The sequence below is a fragment of the Musa acuminata genome, chromosome BXJ1-4, assembly GCF_036884655.1.
Source record: "Musa acuminata AAA Group cultivar baxijiao chromosome BXJ1-4, Cavendish_Baxijiao_AAA, whole genome shotgun sequence".
Lineage (NCBI taxonomy): Eukaryota > Viridiplantae > Streptophyta > Magnoliopsida > Zingiberales > Musaceae > Musa > Musa acuminata.
In genome coordinates, this window is record NC_088330.1 from 7292090 (window position 1) to 7311207 (window position 19118).

At 42.6% G+C, this 19118-nt stretch overlaps 4 protein-coding genes across 4 annotated transcripts; 1 reads left to right on the forward strand and 3 right to left on the reverse strand.

Moving 5' to 3' along the window:
• Positions 1-60: 60 nt before the first annotated feature.
• Positions 61-5936, forward strand: LOC135644594 (casein kinase 1-like protein 2). Its single transcript, XM_065162310.1, has 14 exons — positions 61-534; positions 655-695; positions 1416-1485; positions 1575-1723; positions 2138-2233; positions 2334-2404; positions 3281-3342; positions 3511-3574; positions 3666-3750; positions 3837-3963; positions 4092-4174; positions 4252-4312; positions 4507-4649; positions 5562-5936. The coding sequence occupies exons 1-14, from the start codon at positions 459-461 to the stop codon at positions 5844-5846; spliced, it is 1413 nt and encodes a 470-aa protein (XP_065018382.1). The 5' UTR covers positions 61-458; the 3' UTR covers positions 5847-5936.
• Positions 5937-7113: 1177 nt separating this feature from the next.
• Positions 7114-9555, reverse strand: LOC135672384 (IQ domain-containing protein IQM1-like). Its single transcript, XM_065180855.1, has 9 exons — positions 9132-9555; positions 8928-9042; positions 8778-8843; positions 8597-8685; positions 8403-8490; positions 8168-8305; positions 7982-8074; positions 7755-7856; positions 7114-7559 (listed from the first exon to the last, which is right to left on the reverse strand). The coding sequence occupies exons 1-9, from the start codon at positions 9536-9538 to the stop codon at positions 7116-7118; spliced, it is 1542 nt and encodes a 513-aa protein (XP_065036927.1). The 5' UTR covers positions 9539-9555; the 3' UTR covers positions 7114-7115.
• A 2912-nt stretch (positions 9556-12467) lies between these two features.
• Positions 12468-14434, reverse strand: LOC135672047 (cytochrome P450 724B1-like). Its single transcript, XM_065180501.1, has 7 exons — positions 14226-14434; positions 13825-14152; positions 13592-13744; positions 13247-13504; positions 13001-13166; positions 12801-12907; positions 12468-12719 (listed from the first exon to the last, which is right to left on the reverse strand). Exons 1-7 carry the CDS (start codon positions 14432-14434, stop codon positions 12468-12470), a joined length of 1473 nt encoding a protein of 490 aa, XP_065036573.1.
• Positions 14435-15240: 806 nt separating this feature from the next.
• On the reverse strand, positions 15241-18157 carry LOC103981634 (putative pumilio homolog 8, chloroplastic). Its single transcript, XM_018824701.2, has 5 exons — positions 17157-18157; positions 16912-17074; positions 16256-16419; positions 15443-15701; positions 15241-15348 (listed from the first exon to the last, which is right to left on the reverse strand). The coding sequence occupies exons 1-5, from the start codon at positions 18155-18157 to the stop codon at positions 15241-15243; spliced, it is 1695 nt and encodes a 564-aa protein (XP_018680246.2).
• Positions 18158-19118: the final 961 nt, after the last annotated feature.

The window sequence follows — 19118 nt, forward strand, 5'->3', positions numbered from 1 at the left end:
CGGACCCCTCCTTTTAACTCGACGTTGGAAAACCGACACAGCTAAGCAAAGCTATTATTTCGTGGGGGAGGGAGCGAGCGAGAGGGGCGGATTGTGTTGCCCGCTATCGCAACCGCTGCTTCGTTTGGATCAAAGCGTGCGCGAACACGACATCGTAGGATCATGACCCCTTCTCCTCCCCTCCTCCCCACCTCTTCCTCCTCCGGAACCCTAATTTATCGAGCCACTTCCTCTAATTTGGAGACCCCAAGGCGCCGATCGATGTCGGGTTTCATTCCTACCGCCACCGATTGATGGGCGTCGGTCTCATCTCCATTCCCCGGGTCGTCGATTTGGTGGGATTTTCTTGTCTTTGGTGAGACCTTGCGGCTTCGCGAGATCGGTGGAGGGGGTGATTTTTGTTGCCAGGACTACAGCTTGAATTGGGTGCGTCTCCTGCTTGTGATTGCGGTGGTCGGATGGAGCCTCGCGTCGGGAACAAGTTCCGCCTCGGTCGCAAGATCGGGAGCGGGTCCTTTGGAGAGATCTATTTGGGTCTGTGGTTGCTTTATCTTTGGATTGCGTCTGTTTTGGAGCTGCTTTCTGTGGATTTTTTTTGCGGGAACTCCTAAAGTTTGCCTCTTTGGGGATTTCTGATTCTTCTCGTGCTTGCAGGTACTAATATCCAAACGAACGAGGAGGTTGCAATTAAGCTCGTAAGTATAGCTTTCGTTGTTTTGGATTTGCGTTTATTATAATGTTCGATTAGATTGTCATGCTAGATTGGATGATCAGATACTTTCGTTTCACTTATATATTGTGCTTAATGCATTCTTATTTTGAGCTTTATATACATATATATTATAGTTTTATGAACATTCCTGGAGTCTCCTTTTTCTCCCTTGAATTTGAGTCATGTTAGCTGAAAATACTTGTACGGATTTTTCTTTAAAATTCAATATAATGGTATCCTCTGTCAGCTGACAAATTAGATATGTTAAACAAAACCTTCTTTTTTTAATAAATCGTTCACATGCACTGCATCCATAAGAACTGATTCTGTCTGAAGATCACACAGTTTGCGTTGGCAACCTTAGTTTTCCATGTAGATGTCCTTGCTTAGGTCCGGGATAAGAACAAACTCCTTTTGATAATGTTTTTACTATCACTTGGAACTTTTCAATCACTTTCTCTTGTATTTTTTTTGTTCTCCTAAGTATGTCACAGTTTTCTGGATATCACTTGTGTAATGTGTGTGCTTTTATGTTGTCTTGCGTCTCTCAAGAGAGAGTTGAAATTTGAAGTTGTTTTGATGAGTGTGTATGAGGTGGTCATTTATAGGTTAGGCTTTGAACATTTTATCCTCTGGATGCATCAAGTACTTGTAATGGCTTTGATAATTTTTCATGTCTTTATGTGCTGTCCTTGTTTGTTAGGAAAACGTCAAGACAAAGCACCCGCAGTTGCTATATGAATCAAAGCTCTACAAGATCCTGCAAGGAGGAAGTAATGAAAATTTTAAACCCTTTTGTTGTCAGGCAGTTAGGTTAAACTTTTAAATTTCTTACTATTGTTTCCTTTTTGTTTTGGGACAGCTGGAATCCCTAATGTGAGGTGGTTTGGTGTTGAGGGTGATTATAATGTCCTTGTAATGGATTTACTAGGACCAAGTCTTGAAGATTTATTCAACTTTTGCAGCCGTAAACTCTCTCTGAAGACTGTTTTGATGCTTGCGGATCAGATGGTATGCTATTGCTGCAGTCTCCTCTCTGAAATGACATGATACTTTTCAACTTTGAGAACATGTTGGATTTATCCTTGCATCTGTCAATTTAATATCTTTTTAGCATGCATCTACTTTCCATACTTAGTTCTTTCTTCTAACTTCCTTTCTCTTGTATGAAGGCTTCTTTTCTTTATGGATGGCCACCATATTCTTTTGTTCAATTGATTTTCATTTTCCTTCATTTCATCAACCAAGTAATTTCATGCTTTCTTGAAACGCCTCTTAGCTTAACCTTTTTTACCAAATGCGTTCATACTTTCTACTTTACTACACTAATCATGGGTTTCGTATTTTTACAAAATTGATAATAAGGTTGTTCTGAATTGCCAAGTTATATGGCTGTACCTGATCTTTCAAGATTTCTCACTTCAGATTAATCGAGTGGAATTTGTGCATTCTAAGTCCTTTCTGCACCGGGACATCAAACCAGATAATTTTATTATGGGTCTTGGTAGACGAGCTAATCAGGTGTGCTTCTTAAATTTATTTAGTTTTTTGTAAATTTCTTATCTGCTAATGACTATGATCATAATTTGCTTCATCGAGTTGCTTTTGCATTTCCATATAGGTTTACATAATTGATTTTGGTCTGGCAAAGAAGTATAGGGATACTTCAACACATCAGCATATTCCATATAGGTGAGATATAATCGACTAAGCAATGTGAAGAAGTATTTCTCTTGTTGCTGTTGTATCTGATGTTTGAAACTGACAGATCTTTTGTTAGCAAATTGTTGTGAAATTTCTCTTTCAAAAATTTCTATAAGCTGTGCTGTTGTTTTTCAAGGTGAAGGCATATGGAGGCAGTTTTGTGGTTTATGACTTTTCTTTTTCACTTTTTAAATAAATCTGTGGCCAAAATATATAAAGATTGAAGATGTTTAGCTTTTTGTTTCCTGTTTCAGTCTGTTTAAATCAATTTTCATATTACTTGGCATAAGTGTACTTTTGTGAATCAGTATTATTTACAATATCCTTTTTATATTAATTAACATTCGTAGTTAAAACTGAATTTGTAGTTTCTAGGCACATCATATACAACATGCTAACGAGTGTTGGTTTTTTTTTTCACATCCAAATTCTCTGTTACTGATTTCAGATGGAAATTATTAAGGGCCAGATACTGTGTCTTCGCTTGCAATTAGCCCCTTTTATAGTTGATATTCTCTTCATGGTTTCTTGAAGTAGTATGAGTGTCTTGCTCTCGAGAATACACTCCTACATGGTGTGTTTTCATATTCATATTCTTTTTATTATGCTTCCATATTTAGGCACTTGCGGCTGATTCTTTTTCCAAATCTTGTGGTTTGCTGTTAAGTAAAACAAGTGTCTATTTTTCTGAAGTTTGCATCTCATATATACTCATGAGTACTTCCATCCTAGTCCTTCATTGAACAGTATGTTTGAATTGGCATGACAATGCTAGAGGCTTTTTAAATCATATGGAACGTTGTGCGCCATTTGCAGGTTGCAAGAAGTTACCATCATTTTTAATGTTCTTGTAATCTATTGCAGAGAGAACAAAAATTTGACTGGGACAGCAAGATATGCGAGTGTGAACACACATCTCGGCATAGGTATGCAGAGTTTTTTCCCATATCATCTTTTTTTCACGCTGTTACAGATCTGATTGTATAAGTTGATTAGTTTTTTTTTCTTAAATATTCTAACCTGTATTTCCTGTATCTTTTTATGCCATTCTTTTGTTCTTTCTTGATTCTGACTTTTGTTTTACTTCTGCTTAGAACAAAGCAGGAGGGACGATCTTGAATCTCTTGGATATGTTCTTATGTACTTTCTAAGAGGAAGGTTTGTTAATTTAGTAGAACCACCTGTCTCCCTTTTTGTTTTTAATTTGGTATCTCAAATTGTTAACTGTAGGTTCTTTATTCTTTTTCAGCCTTCCTTGGCAAGGTCTAAAAGCAGGAACCAAGAAGCAGAAGTATGAAAAAATTAGTGAAAAGAAAGTTGCCACATCAATTGAGGTAAACTCTTGTTTATGTTATTAAATTTAGCTTTTCATGTCTTTTCCCTACAGTTTCTATAATAGAAATTTTTGTTGTACCCTTAGGCTTTATGCAGGGGATATCCTTCAGAGTTTGCTTCGTACTTCCATTATTGCCGTTCACTTCGATTTGAGGATAAGCCTGATTATGGATATCTGAAGAGATTGTTCCGTGACCTTTTCATCCGTGAAGGTTTATTTTTCTTCTTATATTTTTCTTCTCTTTATGTAAAATTCATGATTAGTTTTCTGTTAATTAATGAAAGAATGACAACTAATGAAAGTGCATGTTTTGCTCATTGATTTATCTGTTCTCTTCAGGTTTTCAGTTTGATTATGTATTTGATTGGACCATTTTAAAGTATCAGCAATCGCAGATAGCTGGTGCTCCTGCACGTGCTATTGTTAGTCAAATGAAGATATTATATATGTTTTATTTTTATTTCCTAATAAATGGATAACCTAATCTACTATCTCCTAGGGTGCAAGTGCAGGACCAAGCTCTGGCTTGGCTCCTGCTGTGGCCAATGATAGGCAGTCAGGTGATTCTCTCTCTCTCTCCCCTTTTCCTCTGTGGATCTTATTCTCATTACTACTCTTTATTGGTTGTTATATTTGCATTGCATGACCTGCAAAGCACATATGTTCTTAATCTATTACACATACTAGCATGTTCAAAAGAATTTACTGATTCCATCTTCATAATTTGGAGTGATAAACTTATAAGACTGCACAGGTGAGGAAGGAAGGGCAAGTGGTTGGTTGGCTATGGACCCTTCTCGTCGGGGACGAGTTACACCTCCACCTGTAAATGCAAGCAGCTCGTCAAAGCAGAAGGCCCCTGTGGGGAATGATACATCTGCCAGTAAAGATGCTATGGTGAGTTTACAAATCTGGCTTTTATGTTTAACATTCAGCATCAATATTGATGGAATCAATATTCATAAGACTTCATATTGAATCTGATTCAGAGATCCTTATTTATATGTTGCATAACAGAATCAACATCCCATGGAATGTTTTAAAAGTAGTTCAAAATGTTTGCTGCTTCTTAAAAGACTTTGTTGAACACTCTGTCAGACATGTTTTTTATGATAAAGTGGTTAACTAGTCATGCTAGGGTCACCAAGTATTGGGGTTTTTGAAGAGGGAAGTGACCCTCTGATATTTTGTTGTTAAAACACCCAGATATTATGGGCTAACTTTGTACCTGTCGTAGTAAGCAACTAAGCATACAGTTTCTATTTTAGTTAAAAAAAATATTCATAAGGCTTCATTATACCTTTATTCTTCCAGACATGTATAGAATGAAATTTTAGTAATCATGATGGGTTTGTGATCTCTAAATAATCAATTAAAAGGACAATAGCATAAAATATTTTATAACTTAGAAATGGTGGGTTTCTCATCTAAAATTGTAGTACATGGAAAATAATGAATTTATTACTGTTAAATGTTCATAAGGTTTTTTAGTGGTCTGCTAGCTTTAAAATTAGTGGTTATGTTGCCACTAGCTGGTCTTCTATTTTTCATCATAATGCACGAACGTGTCTATGATTCTCATTTAGGCTATTTGATCTTGTAATTTCTATTTAAACTCTTTGATCAACAATGGAGATTATCACTCCAGATATATAATTGATTTGGGGTTGCGTATAGCTTTATGATTTTAGCTTGAAAATATTGAATCAACTTTTTGGTGCATGGAATCACAGATGCATGGATATAGCTTTGCGAGATATGGTTGATTATGTTTTGTGTAATTCCTGATCTGGAATGTGTGCATATTAGTTTTCCAGTTCAACCTTTATGGGACGATCAAGCGGTTCATCAAGGCGAGCTGCTGTTTCTAGTAGCCGAGACATGGTGGGCCCTGACACAGATCAATCTCGCACTCGTACTGCTGAGGCCAGCCCAGTGACTTTCCACAAGGTTTTGAGTGCTCAAAGAAATTCGCCTGCAGAGCACAAGCATACTTCATCTGGAAGGAAACCATCTGCAATCAAGAATTACGAGTCCACGCTCAAAGGCATCGAGGGCCTTAATTTTGATAGCGAGGAAAGGAACCAGTTATAGAAATTGCAAGTCCTGCTGCGACTTCCATCCTTGTTCCTCTGTAGACATCCATTAACTAAAATGAAAGTACAACTTGGTATTTTTCTTTCCCTTTGTTTCGAGTCGCAAATGAAAAGCTAGTATGTGCCTCTATGGATGTGAACTGCTGATTTGAGTTGCCCCAAAAGCTGCAAGGCACTGACAAGAAGGTGGGTCCAAGCGTCCAAGAAGCTTCTTGTGGATTTGTCTAGGATACATGCATTTGGTTGGAACATCTTGGCTTGTTCCTGTTGTACATGCCATGGATGCTCTGTTACCACATGGCTGTCCTTGTTATTTCATTATTATTCTTGAATTTCTTATGTTTGCTTGCACACTAAAAAGATCACCCTTTTAGATCTAAATCAGATTGTCTGCGTGAGGTCTTCTATTCATGTATTTTACCCGGTGGAGTGTTAGAAGTTACCATATGTGATATGATATGATCAGCATTTTTTTTTTTCTGATTTCTATCAAAGAATAGGGATTTGATATCTCTTGATTTATCATTTTATGAGATTGATTAGATTCTTTTTTTATCCTTTTATGATCTGTCCAGAATTACAGTCAAAGTTCAATTTCTTCTTTCTCTTTTCTTTCTAACAAGGGGATTGAAATGATCTCTGGGTTTTCTGTGCCTGGGCAATCAAATTAAGATGATCCATCAATTCATATGAAGATTGACATGGCACCGAAAACTGTCTGTTGCTTTGTATGGTTGTCCTCTCTTTGATGAACTATGCTAAATGGGCTGTTGGCTTCTATTTCTAATCGAGTTTTCCTTGTTGGTTAGTCCGATCATTATTAAGTTTGAAGTCATTTGAAGATTGATACATTTTAGCCTCTTCTTCCAGTAGCTTAAACTCAAACTCAAACTTGAAGAGAGCTGTGCTTATACAACTAAAAAGGTCTCTGTGCTTACACTTCTGAACTTCCATAATGTAAATTAATCAGATTGATGTAAACATCAAATTACAGGCAGTATATATATTACATAAACCAGCAAGAGACGAAAAAAAGGACCATAATCTACATCTCTCTCTAAAAGTACAGGAAGAATATCCTTCTTTACATTCCTTTTGGGATTTCAGAATCCCAAGCGGAACGAAAAAATATAGAGACAGAGAGAGAGAGAGTGAAGAAAAAAAACTAAGATTTGTTTACAGTAATCTCCATAAAATAGTAGAAAAGGAAAAAGCAATTGGTAGCTCACTCGAAGCTTTGTGCACCAAAGCTGCGTGTGCCGCAGTGTCAGCATCTCCTCCTGTGGTTGGGTAGAGTGAGGGAGACGGTGGGCCTCGGAATGCCCATGTACTGAAGCCGAGGCGAAAGCCTCACCTTGGGGCTGGGTCGAGGAGATGGCACAGGGGCTCTGTGGCCGCTGGGCGACGCAGCAACCCTCGGCGAGAGGTTCACCTGCTCCAGTGCCTTCGATTGGAGGTCAGTCGGGTAATCCCGGACGCACCCAATTCGAGCCCCCGCAGCACTCGTCCACTTGCATGGCAAGCGTTCCCCGAGCTCCGACGCCTTCTCCCCGCCCATCGTTTCCTCCGTACCGCTGCTTTCTTGCTCGCTGGATTCCTGCAAAGCTTCCGCAACCGCCGCTGCATCCCGAGCCGCAGTGGAATCCACTGCCATCTCATCGGCACGTCTCTTGAATGACGGATGCTCATCGTCGTCGTCAATGGAACATCTCTGCGAATCAAACACATCGTACGTGTTACAGACGGCAACAGTCTTTGCATGCATGGAGGAGGAAGATACCATATGTTCTGTTCTTTTCGGTCATTAAGTCCGTAAAACATTCTTTATAGTGTTGCAAAGTCTGTAAGAGAGTTTTCAGAGAACAGAAACAATTCAACCAAGAGTGAGAATTTATCATATATTTACCTTGACATTACTGAGGTCTACGTTGTTGCGCCGAAGGAAGACGATAAATTCCTTGAAGTTTTCTTCTGTTGGGAGGTAATGACCACTGTATGGCCATATGGCCTGAAGAACACCAGAACAGGGGGAAACAAGATTTAATTAGAATGTGTTCCTCCACCAATTAACGTCATCTACTATGTAGATTCTGGTGTCGATAGCTTCTCTTCCCCATTAGAGAACGTGCCTACCTTTAGCACCCCTTCTACTGCCACCAATCTTCCTGCGGATGTCGTTGCTCCCCCAGATAAGAAACTCGAGTGCTGGAACTTCCCCTTCTTCTTCTGCCCATAGTAGGACATAAGATGATATCAGACACATCGAGAATACATACATGTAGATGCTCCAAATGCTGGTTTATGGTGCCTGACATTTACCTGACCCACATATAACACTCTTGATGTGCTGAGAACAAATATCCACTTGGAACCTTCGGCGGTGGCCACAGGCATTTTACTTTGTTTGTAGACAAGCCTTCCATCCTCCACGATGACTTCATATGTTTCCCTCTCTTTCTGCATACAGAACACTTGTTGTTGTTAGTCATCATCGTGAACTCATGCATTGCATATAGCAACTTGAGGAGAAGAATGAGTTGAAGGCGGTGCATACAGGTCCGAGGTATTCGATGCACTGGTTTTGAAGTTTGTTTCTTGAGCACTTGTCAAGATTTATTTCCCTTCCATCACCAACATCCAGCCTTCAATATGAGTAAAAGAAAGAAAGCGAAGGATGTTAGCACTGAGAGTTCAATCAACAGAAGGCAATAATCTCCTAGTAGAAGCATGTATGCATTCCATGCTCACCAGTAAAAGAATGGCTGGTTGCTCTCGCTCTTGAACCAGATATCGTAGTAGAAGTGCAAATTGTGGCCATACCGATGTCGTGGATCGATCTGCGCAGCAGAATTACCCATCAGAGGACATGCTTAGGCTGTAAGATTTAACGCAGAAGAATATTGTTGGAACAGGTTGATTCATTTCTTACAGCTTCCAGCCAGTGTTGTAGTGCCAGCTTCTGAGCCTTTTCATCTTTGGACAAACCCTTCCCGACCTGAAAACATGATTGGATGAGCAAAACGAGCAGTAGAGGTTCAAGTTCAATGCACGGATGGATTGGATGATCTCACTTCATTACCTTGGCTGCTCTGGTTCGCGCCCTTGCCCATCGGGAAGCTGCTGTCTCTGGCTTTTCGACTTTGAAGAATGACACCGAGCTATGCTCCAGCGATGCAAAGTCTAATGCCTTCCACCTGTAGAGGGAGTAACAGTATCAGAGAGTGAGGTTGCAGAAAGGTAGAACACAGATTAACCAAGAATTATGGTGCCATTGGAGACTAACCATAGCTCCTCGACCACAACCGCGCAATCTGCTAGATTTCTTCTGGTTCGGTAACTCCTGTACATCTTCTGCAGCTTGGTAGCTGCTGCATCAAGCTCACTCGAAGCCCTGGGTGAGGAAAACTCAGGAAGGCACCTCGAAAAGCCAGCGTCGTGTTGGATCACTTCCGGTTCCGAGCTCTTGAAGCTTGAAGACTTCTCCATGGCTGTGCCGTTGGGTACATCGGACGCCATCCTTTTCCATGAATCGCTTCGTCTGAAACCAAGTGACCTCAAGTTCACGTTGATGTCTCTCTCGCCAAAGCTAATCGATCCGAGTAAAGCATCTTTTGTCTCTGCCAGACCAATTATTTTGCTCCCCATGCATTCGATCCGAGCCCACGTAAGCAAGGACAGGGACAGACCCATTGTTACGATTCCACTAGTATGGCCCTGTCAAGAAGAACGTACACAAACTATGAGGGTGAGTTCCGGAATTCCGTGACGAATTGAAGTCATTGTAATGTAATGCCACATAAACGGACTCTTGGGAGGAAGCTTTGCTACATATAATCCAAAAGAAAGAGAAAGAAGAACTGAGAGTATTGTATTTGCCTAATCATCGGTTTTTCACGGCATTGGGTGCACTTGTGACGGCTGAGGACTACGCCGCCGGTTAACTGGTGTTAATTAATCCTCATTAAAGAACTGGTTGATTAACCTGAGTAGATACTTCAAACTAGAACACATTTCTCTATCTCTGGTCAATACATAAGAATGCTGAGCGTAAGCAGCTGGAACATGATCACCTCACCCGAGGGATCAAAGTATGCATGTAACAACTGAAAGGGTTTCTCCCAAACATACTCATCGCATCTCTTTTTGCTAGTAGATTACAGAAACCATTTCCAAACTGCAAAACACAAGGCACAAAAGTACTCCAGAAAGGAGAGCTCCTGCAGGAGACGCAACATACAACAAGAGCAGACGCAAGAGAGGGATACCTGACGGATCCGAGGAAGACGAAAACCAACGCTTGCTTGTGGGAGAGGAGGACAAAGGGTAAGCGAATGGCTAGCTTTGCACAATTTCCGACGACTTCCTACGCTTAATTTATAGTGTCGCATGTCTTGATCAAGCCGTGCTGGTTCCTACATGCCCACAGTACGGAGTAGCAGCCCTACGAACAGGCTTCGATCAACCTGACCGCGGTATCGTAGACATCCGCGAAGGGTTGACAACCATGGATTTCTTTGGTTCGACCGGTGAATCGCCACCCGTTTCCAGTCGGAGGGTTCAGATGTATCGCCTCTGGATGCCACTACACGTTCTCAGAAGCTCGGCCGTTGATAAGTCAACATGCGGCGAAAATTTCCGTTGACCATGGATTACTTTTCTGATAGCTCATCCTATCTATTGATTACACCACAAACAAGTCTAATCGTGTTCTCTTTTTCGCAAAAAACTGTGTTATATAAATAGAAACTAATATTCAAACTTTGCTGCGGTAATCAGATGACGATAGGTTGGACGGTGAAGAAGCGTATGCGTGGTTTGCAACAACGTGTGTGTAGTAGTGATAGTTTCATGTTTCCCTTCGTCATGCCCTTCGTCATACGGACGGTCAACCTCCCACGCGTACAATCCATGAATCAAGTCGCCTCTCAATATTTAAGTGTTTATACATGTGAGAATCATCAGATATGCGATACAAGTCGCACATTCTTTCTCGTACGGACAAAATCAAACCGTAAACAAAACCACAAAGCGGCATGTGAAATGGAGGACGTGCCCTCCGCTCTGGGCGTTTGACCGTTGACCGACATGCGCCGCGTAGGATGCAGACGTGACTCACGAGCGTGAAAGCGTGACGTTCATATTGGCAACCCCTCTTCGTCTCCATTCGCCCGGTGATCCCACCGTCCCGCGACACGGTCGGTGATTCTTGAAACATGTTTTGGAACGACGACGGCGTCGATCAGCATCTGATCCATGCTTTTCTGCAGATGTGTGGACCATCAAAGAGCGTTCACTTGAGAAAGATACCGTCAGGGGTGACACTGCCCTCCCTGCCTTCAGCGTACACGGTTGCCGGCGTTAGCGGATAACTCCTAAAGAAGGTGAGTGAGACGCAAATGTAGAGGTGACAGATACGCACATGAAAAGCCGGTGAGGAGACAGACAGATGGTTGGCAAGGAAGGGGATTTGACCTTGTCAACTGCCTTGGGACAGCAACGACACGCTAATATAGCAGAGCAGAAGCTCCTATTTTAACCATATCGATTTCCATTAGAGCTCGTCCTCCGGATCCTTGCCTCCCTCCTCCGTCAGCAACAGGTTTCAGCCTCCGCCCACCCACGCTCCTCCTCCTCCTCCTCCTATCCTAACCCTCAAGAGGAGACGAACACAAGAGAGGATCGAGGAGGGGAAGTAATGGCTTATCAAAAGGCGACCACGGCGCTCTTCATGTGCGCGTTGCTGTTTCTTTCCTTCGTCGCAAGGATCGAGGGTAGCCAGAACTGCTACTGCGAGTGCATGAAGAAGTGCATTCCTCTGGGGATCGTGAGCGAGCAGGAATGCTCCAAGGAGTGCGACGAGGCGTGTATGACGCTAGGGTTTGACGGGAAACCGGAAGGAGGGATGGACTACTGTAGAAAACTGGAGAGTTAGAAACACTATCCTCGGATAAATAAACGCCCCCATCATTTTAACCAAATTTTATATGTCCTCTATGTTATGTTTATGTGTGTTTACGATGATGATGATGATGTCTTAGTCTCTCTCTGCAGCTTCATGTTTTCTTTCTCTGCAATATCACATGTTCGTTGTTTTGCATGCTTATATTCCTCTTCGCGCAGATCACGATGACTTGCATGGCAATGGCACGGTGTACAGCACTTGTTATTGTGTGCTATGTTTCAGTTTCTTGGGGGTACTTATGGAAGACCAATTTTTATAAGGTCAACTTTGCATTCCCGAGTTCTCGGGGTGACCTTTGACCCATATAAGCCAATGCCCGATTCTTAAGATCGTAACATGGCCTAAGAGATGAAATAATATTAAGAATATCATTGCTCGATAAATCGGTTAAAATAATACAAAATTTCAAAGAAGATATAAATCTGATTAGACTCAAAACCCGACCGCGTTGCCTGCTAGTCAAAGTCGTTAGATCTTGACCTAATTTCCAAGAACTTTCTTATAGATTTTATATCGACCATCCATACAAAGACCCACTGGGAGAGAAGCGAGAGAAATAAAACATATTGTTCTCCTTATTATCTAATGATATTGAAATTACCCAAATCTCACATTAGCAGTCAGTACACTAATATTACTGAAGAACTAGTGGATACATCAACTTGTGGCCTGCTCCTGAGAAGGACATGGATCGCTCAGAGGTTGTATGGCAATCTTAAGTCCTTTCTTGAAGTCGAGGAACGGGAAGGACATGGGCCAGTCATCCTCCTCCTGCGTCTTCCATGAGTACTTGAGGAGCAGATGATGCAGAAAAATGCAGGTGTCCAACCATGCCAGATCAGATCCAGGGCACAACCTTTTCCCTCCACCAAATGGCATAAAGTTCCTTGCGATCTCCACCTCCTCGTTCTACGTGACCATGCGACGGTGCAGTAAAGATCATGGTCTGATGATTCATGGTGAGTGGGAAAGAGGAGAATGGCTTCGTACCTGCCATCTCCGTGGGTCGAACCGGAAAGGATCATTGTGGAGAGAACCGTCCAAATGAACACCGGAAAGTATCGGCAGAACTTTCCACCCAGCAGGAATCTCGAACTCTTGATCACGACATAACGCATGCAGGAAGAATCAAAGTTCAGTGATTGTTGTTGTGATTCGACAAGTAGAACAAATCACGAAGACATTTATACCTTTGTATCGGACGGGCTTTATTGCTTTGCGGTGAACAAACTTCACCACGTTCCCCAGACGCAAAGCTTCGTTTATGAGGCACTGAGTGAGCCGCATGTCCTTGTAATCCTGCCATTTCAGTGGCTCATCTCCTGCTTTCTTCTTCCTCGCTGCAGCATGCTCTGCCTGTCATCACGCAGCACCGATGCATGCACACGCTCTTGAGGTCTGAATCAGCCTGGGTCGAGCGACAGAAGAAAACTTACCCTGAGCTCGCTCAGAATCTCCGGATCGCTCCCTACAAATTTGACGATGATAGCGATGAGCATGGCGGTGGTCTCGTACCCTCCGATCAAAAGATCGATCACGAGGCCAAAGATCTCTTCCTCCGCCAGGCCACCATGGGACTCCAGCAAGTCGAGAAAATCTTTCGTCCCTTCCACCTCCGGCGCTCCTGCAGCAATCCTCTGTCGCCGTCGTCGATCCCGGATTTCCCCCACTATTTTTGTAATCTGAAACTTCGCCTGCCGACGGAGAATCGATCTCAAACATCGTATCCATGAACCTGTTTCATGTTCCTAGCACCGAATACTATATATAACATGTCTTACTCGTCGAGCTTTGACAAAGGCCGTGCCGGGGAGGTTTATTGGGGCTGACACAAACCCTTTCATGAATGTCTTGTAGTTATCGAGGAGCTGCACGGTCTCGGGGTCTTCGGGGCTCAAGCTCAGGGTATGCTTGACTATCACACTGAAAGTGAACTGAGACAGAAGCACAAAGAAACGTCATCAGCTTATTTCTATCTTCTCTTGCAAATGTTTTCGAAAGGAAAGCTGAAAACCTTGCGAGTCTCATCGCAGAAAACCAAGGTCTTTTTGTTCTTCCAAGAATCCATGAGCCGGACGACGATGTTGTCGATGTCGGAAATAGTGGCAGCCTCGTGCGTCTTCATGGAGGAGAAGAGGCCGAGAGCCACGCCGCGAATGCGCTTGTGCGCATCGCCGGTCATAACAAGCATCGTGAAATCGCCAATAACTTTTGGGATGCTCGCAGGATAACTGGCCTCGAATAGTCTACCCTCGTTCTGCATGATGAAGTGATTGAAGTCCACGTCGCATGATACCACGGTGGGGTGACCGAATAGATGCGATCGGAAGATCTTCCCGTACCTTCAAAAAGCAACGATGAACAAACAGCTAATGCATACAAGTACACATGGTACGGAAGATGATGCATGCATACCGCTTGATGTTCTCCTCCAGGAATTGACCCGTCGTGCACGACAAATGGGGATTGATGAAAGACATGGTCTTGCCGATCAGTGGGAGCCAGCCAAAAGAGCCGGGTGGAAGCTTACAACCCTTGGGCTCTCCATAGGCGTGCCGAAATAAAGGGTACAGAAACAGGACGGTGAGGAAGAGGAGAGCGAGAGGTTGCAGGAGAAGAAACATGTTGCCTGCCTCCCTTGTGCCTCCACTCGGTCACTGCAAGACAATACATATAAATAACTTGGATTGGTTCATTCTAGGAGATCGAAGCATATTTTCGTCTTCCATCGCATGTGAGGATACAGAGGGAGCAAATCGTACACAAATAATTACTTGCGTGCACAGAAGGATGCAGTGATTCGGGGGGAAAGAATCTGACCGTCTTCGAAGACAACTGTAGCAAGCATCGCGATCCAGCTTATCGGGAGGGGGGAACTACTTTCCCTGATCTGAACATATCAAGCAGGTGAATGCAAGCTCTACCAGCGTTTCCCTACACGTTGTCTCATGTTAACGCTTCAATACATCTGCTTCTGTCATGTTCATCCGCTAGCAAGATTAATAATATATATCTATTCATCCGTACACCACCCAATGATTTGACGTCTGTGCCAGCATTGAATCCGAAACCAGCTTACACGTTTGCAACCATTCCATGCAAGATTAATAATCGAAAGAATCTCAAAATTAATTTAGCACAAGAGGAAAATGGTAGTCCACACAATAATAAGGATCAATTATTCTCGAGGAGAGGGGGGCGAAAACCACATTACACCACTAAACAACTACTTCACAGGAATATCTAAGACACTACAGAAAACTGCTTCTTCCTCCTACAACTCTACAGACTCATATACTACTTAGAAGATCAGATAAAACGCGACGCTGCATGAAATCAATCATCTCCTTTCACAGACGGGTATAGCGACAAGCGATGAGTTACATGGTATGATAACAACACCGCTTCCAAGCGTTCGTAGTACACGTCTTCATCGATGTTTGTTCAGAACCATCGAGAAGATCCTTTTGCAGTACGGATTGAATTGAAGGGTTACATGCGGTCGGATTGCCTCGACCAGTGCATCATGGAGACGCCCCTGAGGAGGAGGAGGGAGTGAAACATGAGTTAGAATCTTCACCATAACAAAAATTGTCATCTACTTACAGATTAATTCTTCTTGTGATAGAGACCTTTGGAAGCTCGAGGGCGGATCTGATTACATAATTTGCATATGGGTCTTGCAGTAGCTGTTTAAACTCGGGCGACGACGCCAACTCATATATGATCTGTGCCTGGTGTTCTTCTTCAAATTTCTTCAGGCATTTCTCCACCACATGACTGCTAGACTTGTGTCTTGAGAGTTCTACATAATTTCCTCGAAACTGTGATGCTAGAGTTGTATTTATCGAGGGATCTTTGAGATCTATGAGACACTGAACCACATAGTTACTGAGACAGAGAGAAACAACTGTTAGTCTGACAATACGATAATGCAAAGTCAACACGGAGCTTTGGCAATGACATCAGTAATCTCATAGAGCAGAATCTACTTTAACAAAACCAAATTTCTACATGTGAAAAAAGCATCCAAATTTACTCGAACACAATGATGCAAAAGTCAACACAGAGCTTTGACAATGATATCAGTAATCTCATAGAGCAGAATTTACTTTTGACTAAACCAATTTTCTACATGTGAAGAAAGCATCCAAATTTACTCAAACACAATGATGCAAAAGTCAACACACAGCTTTGACAACGATATCAGTAATCTCATAGACAAAACCAAATTTCTGCATGTGAAAAAAACATCCAAATTTACTCGAACACAATGATGCAAAAGTTAACACAGAGCTTTGACAATGATATCAGTAGTCTCATAGAGCAGAATTTACTTAAAACAAAATTTACTCAGGTAGAGCAGAATTTACTCTACCTAAGTATGTTACCGGTGAAACTTGAATTTTGGAGAACAGTAAGGAAGGCCGATGCCGAGAAATTACCCATAAGCATCCATCGAAAGGTGATGACCATAAGCAGCTGTTTGCTTGAGCAATTCTGCTCGAAGCTCTCCTGTGGAGTACTTTATGCAGCTTTGCAAAATGCAACATCCATGTTGATGAGTAGCCAGTTGATAACAGTACCCGGCAGCAGCAGCAAAAAAGATCTGCCACAAAGAAAATGGTCGACTGATTAACTCCATGCAAGCATTACACACAGAAGAGTGCTTTGTATTGATCGGATTTGAGTTGTAAAGGTTTTCAGAGAGAGACTTATATAACTCTAGTTTGGAATCCATAATGAAACATAAATTTCAAAGTGTTCTGTACAGATTTCCATAGCAACTCAATTCACAATCAACCCAATGTTTGCAGGCCTCAATGTGCTAATTTTAATCCTTCTATTACTATGATAAATATGCAGGTATATTTCTGTGCTGTTAGATTATGGTAAGCGTCTCTGCTTCAGTTATTAGTATGAGCATCCAATTCAGAACAAGATGTGCATTCAGAACCTATCATTCACTGTTAACCAAAGAACAAAAGCTACTCAGTATCTGGATATGAATCCTTCTCCTCTCATCAAAAGGAACATGTGAGAGAGAGAGAGAGAGAGAGAGAGAGAGAGAGAGAGAGAGGGAAGAAAAGAAGGCAAGTACCTGATTGTACTCAGGTGGAAAGGATGTTAAGAAAGTATTGATCACACGGTTGCCATTTGGATCCAGAAAAAGATCAAGAATCCCACTGTAAAGTGAATAAATTACCAGTGAAATTTCTTTTGGTGTTCTGAGCATCTTAATTAAACTTTGTACTGCCTTTGTCCTGAAACCAAAACTTCAGTGAGATGCAAGGCATGATCAAAGAGAGACTGAAGCCAAAATGCACATCATGATAAGAGCAATACCCATGAGGATTCAGAGAGATTCTGACAAACCGATTTGGATCGGCTGCGAGCTCGACGATTATTCGCTGCGTTTGTTCTTTGCTGCAGACTTCGAGCAGCTTCAGCATGAGATTATTTCCGTAAGGGTGAACCGTGAGCTCGTCGACATGGTCGATGACCCCATGGTATAACAAGTCCACAAGCTGAGGCGCGTCTGCATCAGCCAACTGCAGCAATTTCTGGCATTCCCGCTTATCCTTCGCCATGCAGTAAATGCACTTGCCTGAAGTCATCAAGCTTCCATAGCTTGACGACAGAATAGACAAGCGATGAAGCTCCCGGAGGCAGAGGTGATTCGCGTCGACAGCAGTGCGTTGCAACCTACTTGGCAACATCCAAAATTCACGCCTGTTCTGGCCGACATATCGCGAAGCGTAGACGCCTCCCGTGGGGATAGACCGAGTAGGCTCCAAGTAGCACGGAGCGGGCTCGGGCGCGGGCGGGAGCGCGAGCCGCAACCGACTCAAAGCATCATCTTCATCATTGCGCATCGATCCAGACCAATCTGGCTCTGCTTCCAGAGCAGTCGTCCTCTGAACGGCACCAGGCGCCAAGAAGAGCGGAGTATAGGAGCGGCCGAACCGCCGCGGCACTCCGGCGTCGCCGTGTCCGTTCTGAAGCGTACGCGTACGCGCCGGAGCGCCACCATCGTGGCCCCCGACATGCATGGCGGCCATCCGCACGACGAGGTGGCTCTCCTCCGGGAGCCATTCATAGTACGTCGACGGGCTATCCTCGGGGATAGCAGGTGACGACGACACGTCGCGGCCATGGAAGCGACGGCGGACCTCGGCGGCGGCGCCATGACTATGAAGGGATGGGCGACGGAGCGGTGATCGTCGTCGTTGGGGCTCACGATCGGCCAGATTCGTTATCTTCTCCCTCTCCTCCGTCGAAGAGTCCCAAGGAAACATCGACTGTTGGTCCGGGAGGGAGATCGAACTAGCTTCAGGGGATTCCATGGTTCCTGAGGAGAGAGAGAGTTACGAGGAAAGAAAGTGGGGTAATCGACGATATATGGCGATGATATATATATATAGAGAGAGAGAGAGAGAGGTGTGTTAGGAATCGGAATTGGAATTCGAGTGATATGAGAGAGAGAGGTGTGTTAGGAGTCGGAATCGGAATTGGAATTCGAGTGTAATTGAGCGTTTAGATTTTGTATTCATTTATAATTAGATAAGATAGATGATATATATTGATCAATAGATCGTTCTCTTTTAATTATGATTCCTTAGTATGATTCTTATGAGATAATCAAGAAACTCTTTTAATTATTTATTTTATATCGTTATTTTCCTATAAATAAATATGACCTCAAGAATAAGAGAATAAGAGAGGTTACTCATCTTAGTTGAGGGATTACAATTTCTCTCTCAACTCTTTTCCCTAACCATCAATCTAAGTGGTCCTGAAAGAATATAAAGAGAGCAGAAGGATCTAGTTCTCTTGCAGATTGACAGCGATCTTAGACCTAAAGACGATGCCCTTGCAGATCAAAATAGAGAACTCCTTTTCAAATGGCATCAAAAGGTATGCATCATAAAACTATATCTAATTATTTGATTTCAATCCGAGCGTAAAAGATTGTTTTCGTATTTAATATAGCATATTATAGATTTTATACAAACAATTAGTATTGGAGCCTAAGTTCTTGAGATCAAATATATTAGATCTATTATTTTTTATTTATGATGTATGAATGATCCCAATTCTCTAATGATCGTGAAGCAGCAATGGTCGTCGCCGACCTTGCTGCATACAACCAATGAATCTACTGGGGACAGCGGTTGCGTTGGGCAACGTGCGTATCGTAGCCCAACAAGCGGCACACATAATGTCACGGACTTAGCTGGAATTGCCTAAGTAGTGAGGCACCCTTGTAGCAAAGATGTAAACTAAGCTTGCGTTGCCTAAGTCATG

What these genes read in the sequence shown, in the direction of transcription:
- LOC103981634 (XM_018824701.2), bottom strand. Translation starts at nt 18,157, where the DNA reads ATGGAATCCCCTGAAGCTAGTTCGATCTCCCTCCCGGACCAACAGTCG. An exon ending in ATCTCTCTGAATCCTCATGG is followed by an intron (nt 17,075 to 17,156) that starts GTATTGCTCTTA and finishes TTTTGGTTTCAG; the next exon opens with GACAAAGGCAGTACAAAGTT. An exon ending in CTTTCGATGGATGCTTATGG is followed by an intron (nt 15,702 to 16,255) that starts GTAATTTCTCGG and finishes TCTCTGTCTCAG; the next exon opens with TAACTATGTGGTTCAGTGTC.
- LOC135644594 (XM_065162310.1), top strand. Translation starts at nt 459, where the DNA reads ATGGAGCCTCGCGTCGGGAACAAGTTCCGCCTCGGTCGCAAGATCGGG. An exon ending in AGGAGGTTGCAATTAAGCTC is followed by an intron (nt 696 to 1,415) that starts GTAAGTATAGCT and finishes CTTGTTTGTTAG; the next exon opens with GAAAACGTCAAGACAAAGCA. An exon ending in TGATGCTTGCGGATCAGATG is followed by an intron (nt 1,724 to 2,137) that starts GTATGCTATTGC and finishes TTCTCACTTCAG; the next exon opens with ATTAATCGAGTGGAATTTGT.
- LOC135672384 (XM_065180855.1), bottom strand. Translation starts at nt 9,538, where the DNA reads ATGGGTCTGTCCCTGTCCTTGCTTACGTGGGCTCGGATCGAATGCATG. An exon ending in CGCGAACCAGAGCAGCCAAG is followed by an intron (nt 8,844 to 8,927) that starts GTAATGAAGTGA and finishes TCATGTTTTCAG; the next exon opens with GTCGGGAAGGGTTTGTCCAA. An exon ending in GAGTGTTATATGTGGGTCAG is followed by an intron (nt 8,075 to 8,167) that starts GTAAATGTCAGG and finishes TACTATGGGCAG; the next exon opens with AAGAAGAAGGGGAAGTTCCA.
- LOC135672047 (XM_065180501.1), bottom strand. Translation starts at nt 14,434, where the DNA reads ATGTTTCTTCTCCTGCAACCTCTCGCTCTCCTCTTCCTCACCGTCCTG. An exon ending in TCTGCGATGAGACTCGCAAG is followed by an intron (nt 13,745 to 13,824) that starts GTTTTCAGCTTT and finishes CTTCTGTCTCAG; the next exon opens with TTCACTTTCAGTGTGATAGT. An exon ending in AGATTCTGAGCGAGCTCAGG is followed by an intron (nt 13,167 to 13,246) that starts GTAAGTTTTCTT and finishes GCGTGATGACAG; the next exon opens with GCAGAGCATGCTGCAGCGAG.